Genomic DNA, 14,997 nt, shown 5'->3' with positions numbered 1-14,997 from the left:
AGCTGGGTCAGCATGCGTAGGCTGCAAAAGGCCAAGTAATAGGTTTATTCCATGCTGAAAAGAGAAGAAAGAAATGGTTTTATAGCCCTTCCCAGACTGATAAACTACAATGATTCTTTCTCTGAGACCATCACAGATATCTTTTGACCCAGGCATGATATGTTACCACAACCCTGAATGCCCCAGTCCAAACTGACAAGGTTTCTGATTTTATATAAGGGTGGAAGAACATCCTGATGATCAGCTAATTATGTGCACTTGTTTAGCAGCACCTGATTCTAATTGTCAGGCAGTAAGGGTGCACTTACTTTTTTGGACAAGGCTTCTGAGTGTTGGCTGATTTTTTGTTTCATAAATAGACACAGTAAAATCTGTGTGTGTCACATGAGTTTAGATTGCAAAATCTAAATCTAATTGTAATATGTAAAATCGTATGATTTCTTTTTTACATCACTGTAGGTACATTAAATTGGGTTGCTATGGCAAGTGCTTGATCCAGCTGTTTTTTCCTATATTATTGAGAATAATCACAACAATCGTAGAGACCACTTTTACACTTTTACACATTGTTCTGCTGGTAAAACCTTCCTATCCTTGTGCAATACCTGCCTCACTTATGGAAAACCTCTCTAGAATTTTTCACAACTAACCTTGGTAACATCTAGCCCAGCATTCCCACCTCTGCGTAGTGCCTCTATGTACGCCTGACTTTGCTGCTTCTCCTCTATTTTCACACAGTTGCTTCACTTCCTAAATGACTGAATTGGTAGTACATATGAAGCCCACTGCCTGGGTGTTGGACATCGTTCCATTCATCTTATTTATTTCCTGTTTCTTTCTCCATTACCCCTTGCTGCGTAGCACAATAAATCACTCCAGAATCTGAATAATGTTGGATACATATCCAGCTCAGTCACTTCACTGTAAATAAACTTTTCAAATCCTTTCAGTCTGGCTTTAGACCAAATTGCTTATTAAAAATTCTGATGATTACCTTATAGCAGCTGATCCAGGTACAATTTCTATATTCTCTTAGATCTTGGTGCCGCATTTGATACTCTATATCATGACATTCTACTTACTCAGACAGATAGGTTGTTTGGCATCTCTGATATTGCCCTTTAAATCTTACCTTGCTGAGCACTGACATTTCTCTTATAGGTTTTTCCTTTTGAAGTGGAACTAAACAGTGCACCCTGACTGCATTTTTGATAAAAAAACTTTCATGGCTCAAAAAGTTAGTATTTTAATTATGATAAGACTGGCATTATGTTTTGAGGTTCCTCCCTTGAGTTGCTTAAATTTAGTGTGGTAACCTTGTCAATTAACAGTTTAGTGATTCCATCCAGAATTAAGTATTTGGGAGTGATCTTTGAATCTATCTTTACTGTTGTAAACTGATGCACAGAATATCGTAAAGACTATGTTTAGCCGTTTTAGCAGTATTGCCAGGCTGCATTCTATACTGGCAATACTGGTAGATACTGGCAGATGAAAATCTTATTCATGAATTTGTTTTTCATTACTGTAACATCCTATTTCAAGATATTTTAAAACTACACTACAGTTAAAATGTACTGTAACTTAGGCAGCTAAAATCTAAACTAGGTCTTGCATAAGTGATCATATCACCCGTGTCTTGGTGTCTTTGCACTGATTTCCTGTCCTCTACTTAAGCTGTACATGGCTTGGTTCCCCATTATAAACTCAATGTTATCCTCTTATCCACTTCCACATGATGTTTACTCAACTGATTGTGGTTTAGTATGTATTCCTGGTAATTAGGTGTATTTGCAAAATGGGGCCTTTTGTTGTTATGGCCAACATCTCTGGAACCCGAAAGAACTCAGCAGCTCAGACACATTTATGAGAAGGGCTGTTTTGCAATTGTTTTGTCTTCTGTATGTGCTTTATTATCTTGGCTCTTGAGTTTGTCTGAATGTGAGTAATGTTCTTTTTATATTGTATTGTGCTTTGATATTGCTTTTTAAGGTATTATATAAAAGAAAGATGATTAGTAGTAGTGTGATTTACTGTTTGCTCAAACAGTCATTTGGGAGGATAACTCTTATCCAAAGGCAACAATTGATAGTCTTCCAATAAAAAGGTATCCAGATGCAAGGTGGGATTAACTGAGCAGCTGGACCTGGGAGTGTCCGTTTAAACCACTAGAGGGCACCTTAATGACACTTCAGACAGAAGACAAGGGTATTAGAAGGAGGTTGTAAGAGGAATCAGGTGCAGCTGATATTCCTCAAGTTTATCTAGAAATAAGCTTAGCACACAGGAAAGGTTGTCTTGTCTCAGGTTAGTTTTAGAATTAGCACACAAGTGGGTTGCTGATCGTGCTCACTTATGGGGTATAATTAGATAAGAGTAACAGCAAAGGGTTAAACTGCACCATTAAGAGGGACAGAGCCATGTCAGCCAGCGATTGAGGCTGAAGGAGCCCCAGACAGCTTCTTAAGACTGAAGGGGAAACTGGAAAAGCCAGTAGATTATGGACTGTACAGGATTTGGGAAGGTTATCAAACCAGCGTTGGTCTGGCCTCAGCCTTGGTTCCATGTTTCTCCAGTGTAAAGGGAAAATTTCCAGTTGTCAGTTACACTTGTGTAACTGAAAAGAACCTTTGTTTCTGTGCTATGAAACTATCATGACACAATGGTGTGGCTTTGTTTACATATTAATTTTACCAGAGCAGAAGTTTTGATATGTTCTGTGTTCCTTCTTGGAACAAGGACAATCATAGAACCTTGATATTAGAACCTATTTCCCCATCCCCTTTTTTAAATCATGATCACTTGGCCAATGTCTACTATCTTAGCTCTGTTTGTGCCTTTTCCACAGGTTGAAATAATAAGATCTTGAGTGAGGAAACTCCACTTTATTTGCCTACCTCCAATATTCTTTTGCATTTCTCAAGCCAGTACCACATGGTTAAAGGGCCAGACTTGGAAACATTTACTTACAGTATATAGGCTGCTTGAAACTTGCTGGTGATTTTCAGTATTACGTTAAAATTATTTTTTATCCTAATGGTGGTTTTATTAATAAAATGAAATGGCTAGCACGGATTTAACCAAGCAGTATGGATTTATCATCTATTTTCTATGAATAACGCCCAATGCCTCAATATTTTGCAGTTGAATCTGTGGTTTATGGCTGAGCTCCATGGCAGCATAAAAAGAAAAGGAACATGAGCATTTTCCACACAGCAACTAATTGACTAAAGTCCATTGAGACCACATGATGTGGTTAGATCAAACCCAAACTGATCTGTTGAATAGTCTTACTAGGAGCGTGATTGGCACAGAAAGGTAAAGTAAATGTTGAAAAATGAAGTAATCCCTTCTATGAGGAACAGAAATGTTTGTGTTTTTGCTTTAGGGTTATTTTGCTCCCTCTGGTCCTGGTGTCCTAGTTAGACCAGAGGAAGAGGCATAGTATAACGTTTATCTACGTGTCTTAGCCAAAACCTGTTGCTTTCTATCATGAAACTCAAGTTTGATCGTTGGTTGTACAATTGGATAAAAGTACAAATGCCAAAGACAAATTATATGATTAGCTTAAAAAATTAGCTTATAAAAAACTGTATTCTTGATTGGTTAGCACAGTCCTCTAGTAGAACATGTATGCTTTGATCTGAAGTGCAGGTCAAGCAGCCTGAATGAGCTGGAAAGGTAATGCATGAAGGAGTGGTCAAATACACGTCATGATTTCAAAACCTATTAAAAGTTTACAGTAAATATCTACTTAAGGTTATAATAGCCAAAGTAGGGTTCCCAAAATACAGATGATCAGGAAATGAATTTAATCACATATCATCATACATTTCATGATACAGGTGTAGGTATATAATTTGGAGTATAGTACTGTATATCCTGAAGGGTGCTATGTTTGCATGCAATATTGAACATCGGACAAATCTTTAGTTTTTCAATTTAACCCTTAATCTACATTTAGTTACAGTTCCTTGGAGGCTTCAATAAATCTGAAGTCTATTGAATTTACATAATTGGGCTACAGTATATTTTAAGATCTGTAAAATATCCATCTTTATTTTAAAAATACCTTCCTGTGTTTCCCCAAAGGTCAAGTACTTAATCTCTTATGTACTTACAGTATGTCTTTATGTCAAAGTACATCTTATAGTATCAGTAATACAAAGGCTAATTACTCCAAAAATAAAATTCTTTCCACAAAAGATTTATTATTCTTTGCACTCTGACCTGTGTAAGTGCATTGCTAAGGCTGTCTTTTTTTCCCTTTTAACCCATTTGTGATTCGTTTAAGAAGATTTTCTTGTGTGGTGAGACTGGGATGATTGTAAGCTGAAAATATTAAATAAGATTTGATCTTAAGGTATTTAAAACATAAAAGCTTTAACTTTTACTGCTAAAGCATCGTTACGGTTTTGGTTTTATCTGCTGTCTTTAAGATAGTTGTCTTTTCTCTGTTGACAGGTCCCAGAAGGCGTAGGGTTAAACATTATATACCACAATTAGAATGAACCACCTAATTACTGTCAATCTCTTTCTCTAAAAATGAAAAATGTTGGATTCTATGGAAGTGAATTTTTTAAAAGAATGTCCTTACCATTCAACTACATATTACAATTTCTTAAGCTGTTATTTAGTTTTAACCAAGTTGGAATGCAGATGAGCTGAAAAGAAAGCTGTAATAACAGGTTGGTGATATCATTCAGACACTTGTATTGTCCTATATATAAATCAAAAAAGGTTATGGAGGATGCAGTGAGTGATGGAGATTGGTGAAAAAATGCATTAAACTAACTGAGACAACGGAGATAGTTTTCAGATCCAAGGTTTTTTTTTCTTGTTTACCTATGTCAAAAATATCTGCCTAACTTTTGTGTATAGTTTTGTCTGAGAAGCTGTGTTAATTCTAATTGGAAATGGTTTCCATATCCCTAATTCTCCTGGAACTGATTCGCTTCAAATTTGTTAATTGCATGCAAAACAAACAAAAAAATAAGTTGGAGAGTTCTCTTACTCTCTGCAGTAAACAAAAAAAGAAAAATGTCAAATAAATGTGAAACAGCATTCATATTGTCCATCATGTTTAGCTTCTTGTGAACCTTAAGTGAACTGTAAGAGCCCATTGTGCACACTGTTTTGGAGATTGTAATTGTGCTTATTTAGTCATTGTAATATGAAATTGATTTCAGCACATGATAATCTCATTGACTTCTTTAAAACTGAAAGTGTTTTACAAATCATAAATGAATAGACTTCACAGTGAAAATCACAACAGAATATAGGTATATAATCATGCTAATCACATTTATTTTGTAATAAATTATATTTATGTAAAAGTTAAAGGCTACCGTTTGACCAACTAATAAACATGATCTGCTTCAATGTCAGCCCTTTGGTGAAAACCGGTGATAAAAGAGGGTTTTAGTGATGCCTGGTGTGAATAACAGATACAAAGTTCAATAAACTTCTCAACCTGAATGTTATAAAGGTCTCATTCAAGGAAATTTGTTATTTCAGGACACAAATGATTATCTGAGACTGCCATACTGAATGAAACATGTTTTGAGAAAGTTAAGTGTTTCTTATCTTTTCTTAATTCTCTTGAAAGTCTTTAATGTGGTTTCACAGATAAAGCACAAAAACTCCTGGAACCGATGCAAGAATTGCACACTAACAAAGCCCACACAAATGAGCTGTATGCATCATACCAATATCCATCCATTCATTTTCTAACTGCTTCATCTAATTCAGGGTCATGAGGTTGCCCGAGCCTATCCCAGCAAGCTACACGCGCAAGGCAGGGTACACAGTGGGTGGGATGCCAGCCCATCGCAGGGTAGACACACACACTCAACACCATGGCCAATTTTCCCAGAAACCAGTTGACCTGCCAGTATTTGTTTAAGAGAGGAAACTCACATGATCATGGGGAGAACATACAGACTCACCCACAAAAAGCACCCCAGGGCCAGAATTGAACCCAGGGCAATGCTAAACGCTGTGCCCTCATGCCGCCCTGTACCAATATCATCTTTTTGATTTCAGAAACTTGGTGTCAAATAGAGGCAGCAGCAAGATGAGAGTTTTGTAGACCCTTTGGGATTTGAAATGATATAACTGGCTACTAGAAGGCAATCGAAGTTAGATTTCTGAATTCTTTATTAGTGACGTTTAAGTAATGTGATTCCTTATGATCTTTCTGAACCCCTATTGGTGCTTCTAAACTGAATTTTACATCTAAAAATGAGGTTCACCCAAGAGGACATGAAGTATATCCTTTACATGTCAAATTATTCGTTATCATTTAAACTGGAAAACTAAAGCAGAAAAAATACACGAAAGTTATTTTTTAAACAATATACTACTAGTCAGAGGTACCAAATTTTAGTACACCTAAAGTAGTATTTTTATTCTAGAACTGGCATTTCCTGTTAAATAATCATTTATATTTTAACCACTTCTGGTATTAAAATAACACTTAAATCAGAGTTACACATGAACTTTGCGGAATGGTTACATTGTCTTTTGGAATTACGGTCTTGTACTAATTGAAATAGTGCAATAGAGATTTCAGCTACAAATTCATGTTAAATGTCTCAGAATGGTCCGCCATTCAGGATTATGATTTGGTATATTATTTAAAAAAAATGTATTTGATTAAATTAGTCAACTTTGAAATACCATTTCATTTTAATTAATTATATAAAATATGTATTGCCTTGCACCATTCCATCCGCATCACAGGCATTATTTCCATTATTTCTAAATCTGTTTTTAGTTTACTGAAAAAGATTTCAACATCAATTATATTGCTTCATGGTATGCACAGTATGCACAATACTCAAAGAATCTGTGCCAAAGAAATTCCAATTTTCTGCATTCATTCATTCAGAAATATGGGCTCACAAGCCTTTTTATGTCATTTCTGTTTTTTTCTTTGCATGTTTCATAGTTTGGAATTCCCTTTTCCTTTGTTTTGTCTGACATGATGTAATGTAGTGTTTTATTTAAAGCGTAGTCATGGGCTGTCGTCTTCTTTATTAAGAGCAGTACATCACCGCCAGGCCTGAGAGATTTACTTCAGATGAAGAGAATGCTAAAACCTTAGAAGCCAAGTAAGGCATGAGCTCTACCACATGTTGGTTTATAACATGCATAATACCTGTTGTAAGAATATCTGTTGTAAATACTGCTTTAGTACTTTATGAACCCAGTACATCTGAGTCTTTTGTATCGGAAAATCATATATTAAGTCTCTCTCTGATCTTTTAACATCAAAAGAATGAAAAAGAAGCCAAAATTGTTATTAGATGTAAGCGAGTAATATTTTTTATTTTAACTCATAGTTAACCTTAAAATGTGTGTGATTTGTAGTGCACTTAATGAATAAAGTGTTGATTTGTAGTTGATAAACCAGTATGACATTTTCCCTCTGACCTAGACTTTCCAAACTAATATCTCCTTATGGTGTCTGGAGACATGTGGCCGTCCTTCAGATGAAACAATAAACCATGGGCCTGACTACTTGGCCAGTAATGTTCTCGCAATACTGTAGGAGTGATAAACCTGGTGTCCAGGTTAAATTCCATTCTGGGTTTACACATTATATCCCATCTTCACCTCCCCCTAAATGGAATAGTGAAACCATTTCTCACTTTTCCACCCTTATCAGCTGTAACGTGGGTCTACAGTTGGTTGGATTTTATAGAAAAAAAATGACCGAATTTCTTACACCTGGCAGTTAGTATCTGGAAGTATCCCACTTGAAAGTCTGTCATGGACAAGATCTACATACAGTATATTGTGTATAATATGTTTAGTACATAGCCAAAAGAGCAAAAATGAAGCTCTATGAGGACTGTATAACCCCTTTTAATATTCCCCAGCTAGCCCACATTTTCAGTTTTTGTCCACTAATGAAACCACATACAGTAACAGAAAAAATGGCATTTATGAAGAAGCCGAGTTGTAAATGAACGACTTCAGTAAGCATTCTTTGCCAAAATTTGCAAAAGAATGACTTGTTGTGAAATGTGTTTTCTTGTAATCAATAGCTGTGAGATTATTAGATAAGCAGTCATTTTTATAGGGCTGGAGGTTGAGATGTTTGATGTCCAGTTTCAGCCACTGCTATAGAGTATTTAGGGCTACAGCTAAGATGCAAATTCAGATATTCTTTTAAAACTGCGCATGTTGATTACATGCTTTGCTTCATTAGCTTAAGTAATGCATTTACCCGAGATTGGCACATATATAACATACCTGTTCACCTCTTTGTTTTTGCATTGGTTAATTATTTACTCGAACTCGTTTTTACAGTATCTGTTCTACGAACCTTTTCTCATATTCTTTGTATTTGTTTTTTCATAATTGTTCCTTATGTTAATAGGAATGTGATCATGAATCCTTTGTGTTCTGTAAGGACAACATTCTAAAACATGTTGTCTTAACATATGTTTAGTAGCATTTCATGCAAAACCTATTTATGTTTTTAACGCTAAGCATGACTTCAGCGTAGAAAATGTTAAGTTATTGAAAGCTAAGTTGTTAAACGTGAGAGTTAACTAACTTCCTGTATAGCTTTTTAAACACTAATCGACACAGCCAAAGAATGATTTTAGACCATGTCTGTCTCAAATACTATAAATTTACGTTGCACATTTAAAACGAAAGCCTTTTTTTCCCCCGTTTCTAATCTGTAGTTTAGAAGGAAGTTATCCGAATTACAGGTTATACATTTTAATCCCTTTATAAAAATGCAAATGTTTGCAAGTTATGGAATCATATAGTGAGAGTCTACTATGCAATTTATTTCTGAAGAAGCTCATTTGGCTTTCTTCTGTCCATAAAAACTGCTGATTTCAGCATGACTGCAAACAATGCACCCAACAAGCAGTCGACTCCCAGCTGAAGTCTGGTCTCATACTTCAGGCAGTGGTTTAACACGGGTGGAGTCTCTTCATACAGAAATGTAGGGTTACAGTAAATCCAAAGGGAAATGGTTGTATTCCTTAATTACCATGTGTATCTAAATTTCAGACGCACAGTCACAACAATACTTCCTCTCTGGACACACTTCTAAGTCATTTGCTACCATATTTGCTTTGTGTGTGTGTGTGTGTGTATTTTTTTAAGGAACAAATGAAATAGCCCAATGTGACACCTGAAAATATTGCAGTGTTTTCACTAAATATAATTTTGGGGGAACTTTGGAGATGTAGCCAACACTGATATATTTTATTGCTATTCATTTCATTGCTTGATCTTCGGATAAATAAGAAATTATTGTGGCTTGACTCATACATCCGGTTTGAATGTTTAGGTGGTCGTACCAACTTCATTAAGTGTTTGGAGTTTTAAAGCAGAGTGATTACCATGTGGTGTGGCTCAAAAGTGAACATGTAGGGAGGAAGATTAAATTTTTCCATTTATTTAGGAAGATTAAAAAGAAATGGAACTAATCCGCACTTTAATGTCATTGCCAAGCAAATATCAGTCTACGTCATTGTTTAGTGTTATATTTGACCTTTTGCTCTGTAAGATAATACTGAAATGAATTATCATGCCCTTGCGCTTTAATGCAATACAAATGCCATGCCTTACATGCAACACGTGTCTTATGTCAGTTCTGTGCAACCTTCTTGCAGGTTGAAAACATTTTTTTTTGGTCACAGGGGGCTTGTGCTCTAAGTGTTCTAAAAAAATGGCCTTTCCTAACAGTAAACCTTGCTGTGCTACAACAAATGGCAGTATAATGTCTCTACCTCTCTTACATCAGTGTTGCCCATTGTATATAATCAAGATTGGAAGAAAACTATTCTCTGAGAGACAACTGAAGTTAAGTGTTAAAGGGGAGGTTTTTTTAATTGATCTATGGAGAAAAAAATATTCCACTGTTTGAAGTACGTCTTGATCAACCAACTGGGTATTCCAAATTAAAACTGATAATCCAGTAACTAGAATATTCTCTGTACTTAGTTTTTTTTAATACAGATACTTTGTCAAGTATGGGCGTTAAGATTTTTTAAAAATAAACAGCTGGAGTTTTTTGTCAATGTGTTTTTGGTCAGACTATAAAAATATAGATTCGTTTACAACTTTTCAAGCTTACAACTATATAAATACTTTTAAACTTATTGTATGTGGTTATTAACGAATAAAGTACTGAACTTGTGTGGTTCAATGAGAATACTCAGAACAACATATCTGGAAGTGCTAGTGTTTAAAGTAGCATTGCAGAATGAAATTATATTTGAGTAAAATATCACTGCTTTATTTAGTCTTATATCGGAATGTACTCATTCATTCATTTAATTTTCATTAATTATTCATTAAGTTAAATTCATTTATGAAATGGTCTCAGGGCCACATACTGTAGCATATATTTTTTTTGTCACGTCTTAACAGACTATTTTTTCATATGCCATAACAAGCCAAAATACTCTTACTCATACTTCATGATGTTCAGGTAAATATCTTTACTACAGGTTTATTGTCTAACAATGACACTTCACATTACTTTGTTCTCTTAAAGATCCCGTGCCTCTGGAGGTTCCCTTATCAATCTTTAAATGACCCAACAAGTAGAAAGACCAGCACAGGATAAGATGACAGAAGTTCTTAAAGCAGAACAAAACATGCCCCTTCTTGATGACTGTTATCTTTCTCATGATCTTCAGTTGCATATCTAAGTGTTCAGTGTCAGATGTTAATGTGCTTCACCTGTATGATTTTTTTACCTACTCTTCAGCTAAAACCAGAATAGAATTCACTGATGCAAAGAATGGCATTTTAATAAGTGTGTAGCTTGCTACATTGTTGATTAGGTTGATATATACATTCTCACACCCTAAAATTCAAAGAGTTCTTATCTTTGTGACTCCATAATCATTTTTTGTATTTTGTATTTTATATCTCCCTGCATGCATAAAATGTGTCATAATGCGCAAATGTAAAACCTCATGGTGCCACATGTTAAGCCAGTTAATCAGTATTGATGATTAGGTTTTCCGAAGTGTGCATAGCCATATCAAATAAACATTGTATACTGTGTATATTTAGCTGTTACTTTCTTCTGCAAACTTCCAAAAATTGTTTTCCAATCAGATTTATTTGCAAACACCATTCCAGTGTTTCTCGATGAGGAAATAAATTCTCATGTTTATTTTGCTTTTTTTTCCAGTCTGTAGCGAAGACTGGGAGACTCCTTATCAGCCATGAAGCTCCAGTAACAGGAGGATTTGCTGCTGAGATCAGTTCCACTGTACAGGTAAGGCGCCGTGTCCAATAAGTGAACACCAGTTACACTGATAACATGATTGGGTGAAATACCATGAAAGATTTCATTTTAGCTTTAATAATCTGGAGCTTTTTTGTTTCTTTATTAATGAAGTGCACTTTACAGTGCACCAGCTGGCAGATTTGAACTACGCCTAGCATTCAGTTTGGAGTACAACTGGTATGCCATGTCCACTGGATCCTATAAATTCTGTGACTTCAGAACCCTGGGTTTTCCTTTTAAGTGTGCCAGCAAACTGATGACTAGCCTGTCTGTGTTGCATCTTTGACACACATGGGTCGCAATTAAAAGTTTAATTGGCCTTTCTGGTAAGATGTCATGCTGTGATTGTGTGCATGCTGTGGAGTCTGTAACCTTTTCACCTTTTCAAAGGAATATAGAGAGGCTTCAAAGCACTTATCCCCTCTGTGGGGCTATCAGTTGAATACTTTTAAGGGTGAAATACACTCTCTGCCTTCTTTCCTTGAAAGTCTTCTAAGCATGTTGTTAACTATATTAGAAGTATGCTAAATGTCTTGATTTGATGATTTTATAAATACGTATCCCTCTCCAGGATTTCATTGTCATCACTGAGGCATATTCCCAGCCCAAAGTCAGGTAGTGCCTCCTCCACCCACTGATGAATTCTGTTATACCAAAAGGCTAGTCTGCTGTTGAGGGAGAAGTTGACACTAATGGCCGCCTTAGGGGGTTGTGTGACCTTAAGAGGACTATGCCTCAAGTGAGCCATGTTACATAGGTGAATTACAGTATTTGCTGAGTTTTTGCAGTGATTTTATTTAAAGCAGTAATTATTTAAAAACATAATCATAAGAAAATGAGGACATAAAAGACAAATGATAGGAATTGTTGCATTGCATTTCCTTAGCATTCTCTTCAAAGATTTTGATATGTAAATGGCATTGACTTTTGAGTGTTAAAATAATGTTTCAAAGAATTGCCTCACATATATATCTAAATAAATTACGAAACTTCTCTTTCTCAACCTGCTAATAAGTTACGATGAGCTAAAATACCCGTCCTCGCCCTTATTTTACTTATTACTTATTTACTCATAATACTTATTTTTATTACATTTGCATCATCTTTAAATGCTTAAAGTAATAGAGTTTTCAGACAGAAGTGGTGAAACTGTCCAATTTTTTTGGTGATAAGAAATGTTTCATGTTTGCAGTCAGGACTGTCATTGCATTAAAGAGATGGACGATATGGCCAAGTTTTCAAAGTTGCTCTTTTCAGTACTTTATTTCTGCAGATTGTGTTACATTTTTTTCTAATTTTCTGCTGATGAGCTCACACTGCATGTCAGTGAAGATAATGCGTTGATTCTTTTACCTAGTTTTGCCCTCAGTACAAAGCTGGAACTAACTAGATGATTGTTGTAGATGCTTGTTGTGATGGACCTTAGGGTGAATGCAGTGCAGCTGGGGAAGCTGTTATTAAAAATATGTCCTCACTTGCTGCCTTCTTATCTTTTTTGCATATATGTTCTTGCATTTCTCTCCAGTCCCTGAGGTAGATATCACTTCTGTGTTTGATCCTCTTGCTTTTTAGTTTAACCTTTTCTGTTAACACAATTTCTCAAAAACTGCTTCATTTAATTTGAATTAAAAAGTATTTTTGAAAGAATAGATTAAATGTGATATGAAAAGGCATAACAATTCCAATTTCAAGAGCATATGTGATGTTAGTGACAACTGTGCTGCAGAAGGGAGATCAACTAAGACAAGAAGTGAGAGGTAGGGGTTCAATTTAGTGGCTCAAGAAGTATTTTTACATCTCAGAACAGATGTTCATCTTGCATTTACTGTATTCTGCTTTGATTCTGCTCAATACATATAAGCATCACAGATGCAGAGTTCATTAAATTGTAAATTTAAATTGTTCCAGTAATTTGCATAAGGGGTCTCCTGTGATGCAGCCACTTAACATGAATTTAGGCCGGTGACCTTAAAACAAGTTCACCTTCCTAAGAGGATGGTTGTCTTAATGTGTTTATCTACAGATCCAGCCAATCAGAATGCGTGCCGGATACTGGCGCACCTTGTGGTGTGTGCAACATAACACACCCCATTTTTTTAAAATCAGTTTTTGGATTGCATTACTTAGTAAAACCAGCAGGCGGAGCAGTGAATGCTTAATCTGGCGGGTAGAAGTATTTGGGCTGTTGCTAGAAAATGCCTGGTTTCAAATCCTGGTCAATGCTGAGGGTCAATCTTTTAGAATATACAATATATTAGAATTATAGAATTTAACTTGGATAATATTGAGACTTTTATTAATTTTAAACTGTGTATTACAGCATATAAAATATGAAATTAATATTGTTTTAATTTACAAAAACAAAATTGCTTAGTTTGATGTATAAAAATGTTTTTATTATACTGCGCTTGTTGTGAACGTGATTTGCTTCTTTCAGGTTTACTTCCGCATTTAGAATTTAGAATTTGCCTTAATGCAAATTTCAGCAATTAGTACATTTTGATTGTAAAAATGTTTCACATATTGTATTGTAGTGGCTTTAAAAAATGCAGTTTAATACTGTATACACAGTATAGTTATACAGTATAGATCACACTTAAACTACAGTTCATTGACCTGTCTACACTACTGTTTTAGTATACTGTATCTGTGGATATGACTTCATGTGATACAGATGTGTGTCGTGTCAGGAGACAAGAAGGCACTCCTTAAAAAATCCTGATTGGGATAAAAAAGTCCTGTGTATGATTTTTTTTCATCGCAGTATATAGCCTAACAATGTGATTTAACAATATGTAATACAATCTATTCCACAAATAAAAATGTGTGTTCAATTCAAAAACCACATCACACAGCACACATGTATAATATTCGCAATATTCGTCAATAAACAGCAAGACTGGAATTATATCCTCCATTTATCAACAGTTACAATAGACACAAATCTCGGGGGTTGCGTCTCCTTGACATCTGATACTCCTCAGTAAGCTCAAGTAATCGTGAATGTCAAGTAAATATACTGCGATACATAAAATGAATAAAAACGTCTATGTAAATGTCATAATATTTACAGCTGACAATGTCATTTTATTTACAATTGGTTTCATTTTCTTTTGCACTTCAAAGTTGCACCACAAAGAAAATAAAAATGGTTGTAAAGTGCTCCAAAGCTTTCACAGACACGAACTGAGAGTTCAAGTAGGTAGCGGTGTCAGCATGTGTAGGCCGGCAAGGAACAAGTAATGTATTCCATGCTGAAAAGAGAAGAAAAGAGGCACGTTTCTGCTGTGGAGCCACCTTCAGGTGTGAAGAACGGAGAGTGCCAATTCAAATGCAGCCTAAACTTTCCACCACACATCCTCCCCCCACCGCGATTAAGCAACACATAAAGAAAGCACTAAAGGCACTCCAAGGGATAATTAGCTAACTTGCGTTTTGGCTGCGATTAAACGCAGATCATTTTGCAAGCTTCAGTGCATGTTTCAGTGGTCTTTTTAATATTACTTGTTATTCTAGATTGTAATCATAATATATAGATATACATGGTCAGGTGTTTTGCATACATACATTATAACTTTTAAATTGTACTGTACTTCTCGCATTATGAACTCGCTTACACCTGGGATCCGCTTTATTTAATATAAGGTTTCTGAACATGGAAACGGGTGCTAGATGTTGTTTATATAAAAGTTGTGAAACTTTTCACAAAACGTGAT

The 14,997-nt window shown here is 35.4% G+C and overlaps 1 protein-coding gene across 1 annotated transcript in view; it reads left to right on the top strand.

The window, feature by feature from the left end:
• bckdhb (branched chain keto acid dehydrogenase E1 subunit beta) overlaps positions 1–14,997 on the top strand; it is a 121,836-nt gene that overhangs the window by 83,537 nt on the left and 23,302 nt on the right. The window contains exon 9 of the mRNA XM_088625913.1: positions 11,183–11,269. Within this exon, the coding sequence (XP_088482039.1) occupies positions 11,183–11,269 (87 nt within the window). The remainder of the gene's footprint in view (positions 1–11,182; positions 11,270–14,997) is intronic.

The sequence above is a fragment of the Lepisosteus platostomus genome, chromosome 3 (genome assembly GCF_059453375.1).
Source record: "Lepisosteus platostomus isolate fLepPlt1 chromosome 3, fLepPlt1.hap1, whole genome shotgun sequence".
Lineage (NCBI taxonomy): Eukaryota > Metazoa > Chordata > Actinopteri > Semionotiformes > Lepisosteidae > Lepisosteus > Lepisosteus platostomus.
The sequence above is the reverse complement of the archived record's forward strand: the minus strand, read 5'-3'. Positions and strand labels throughout refer to the sequence as shown.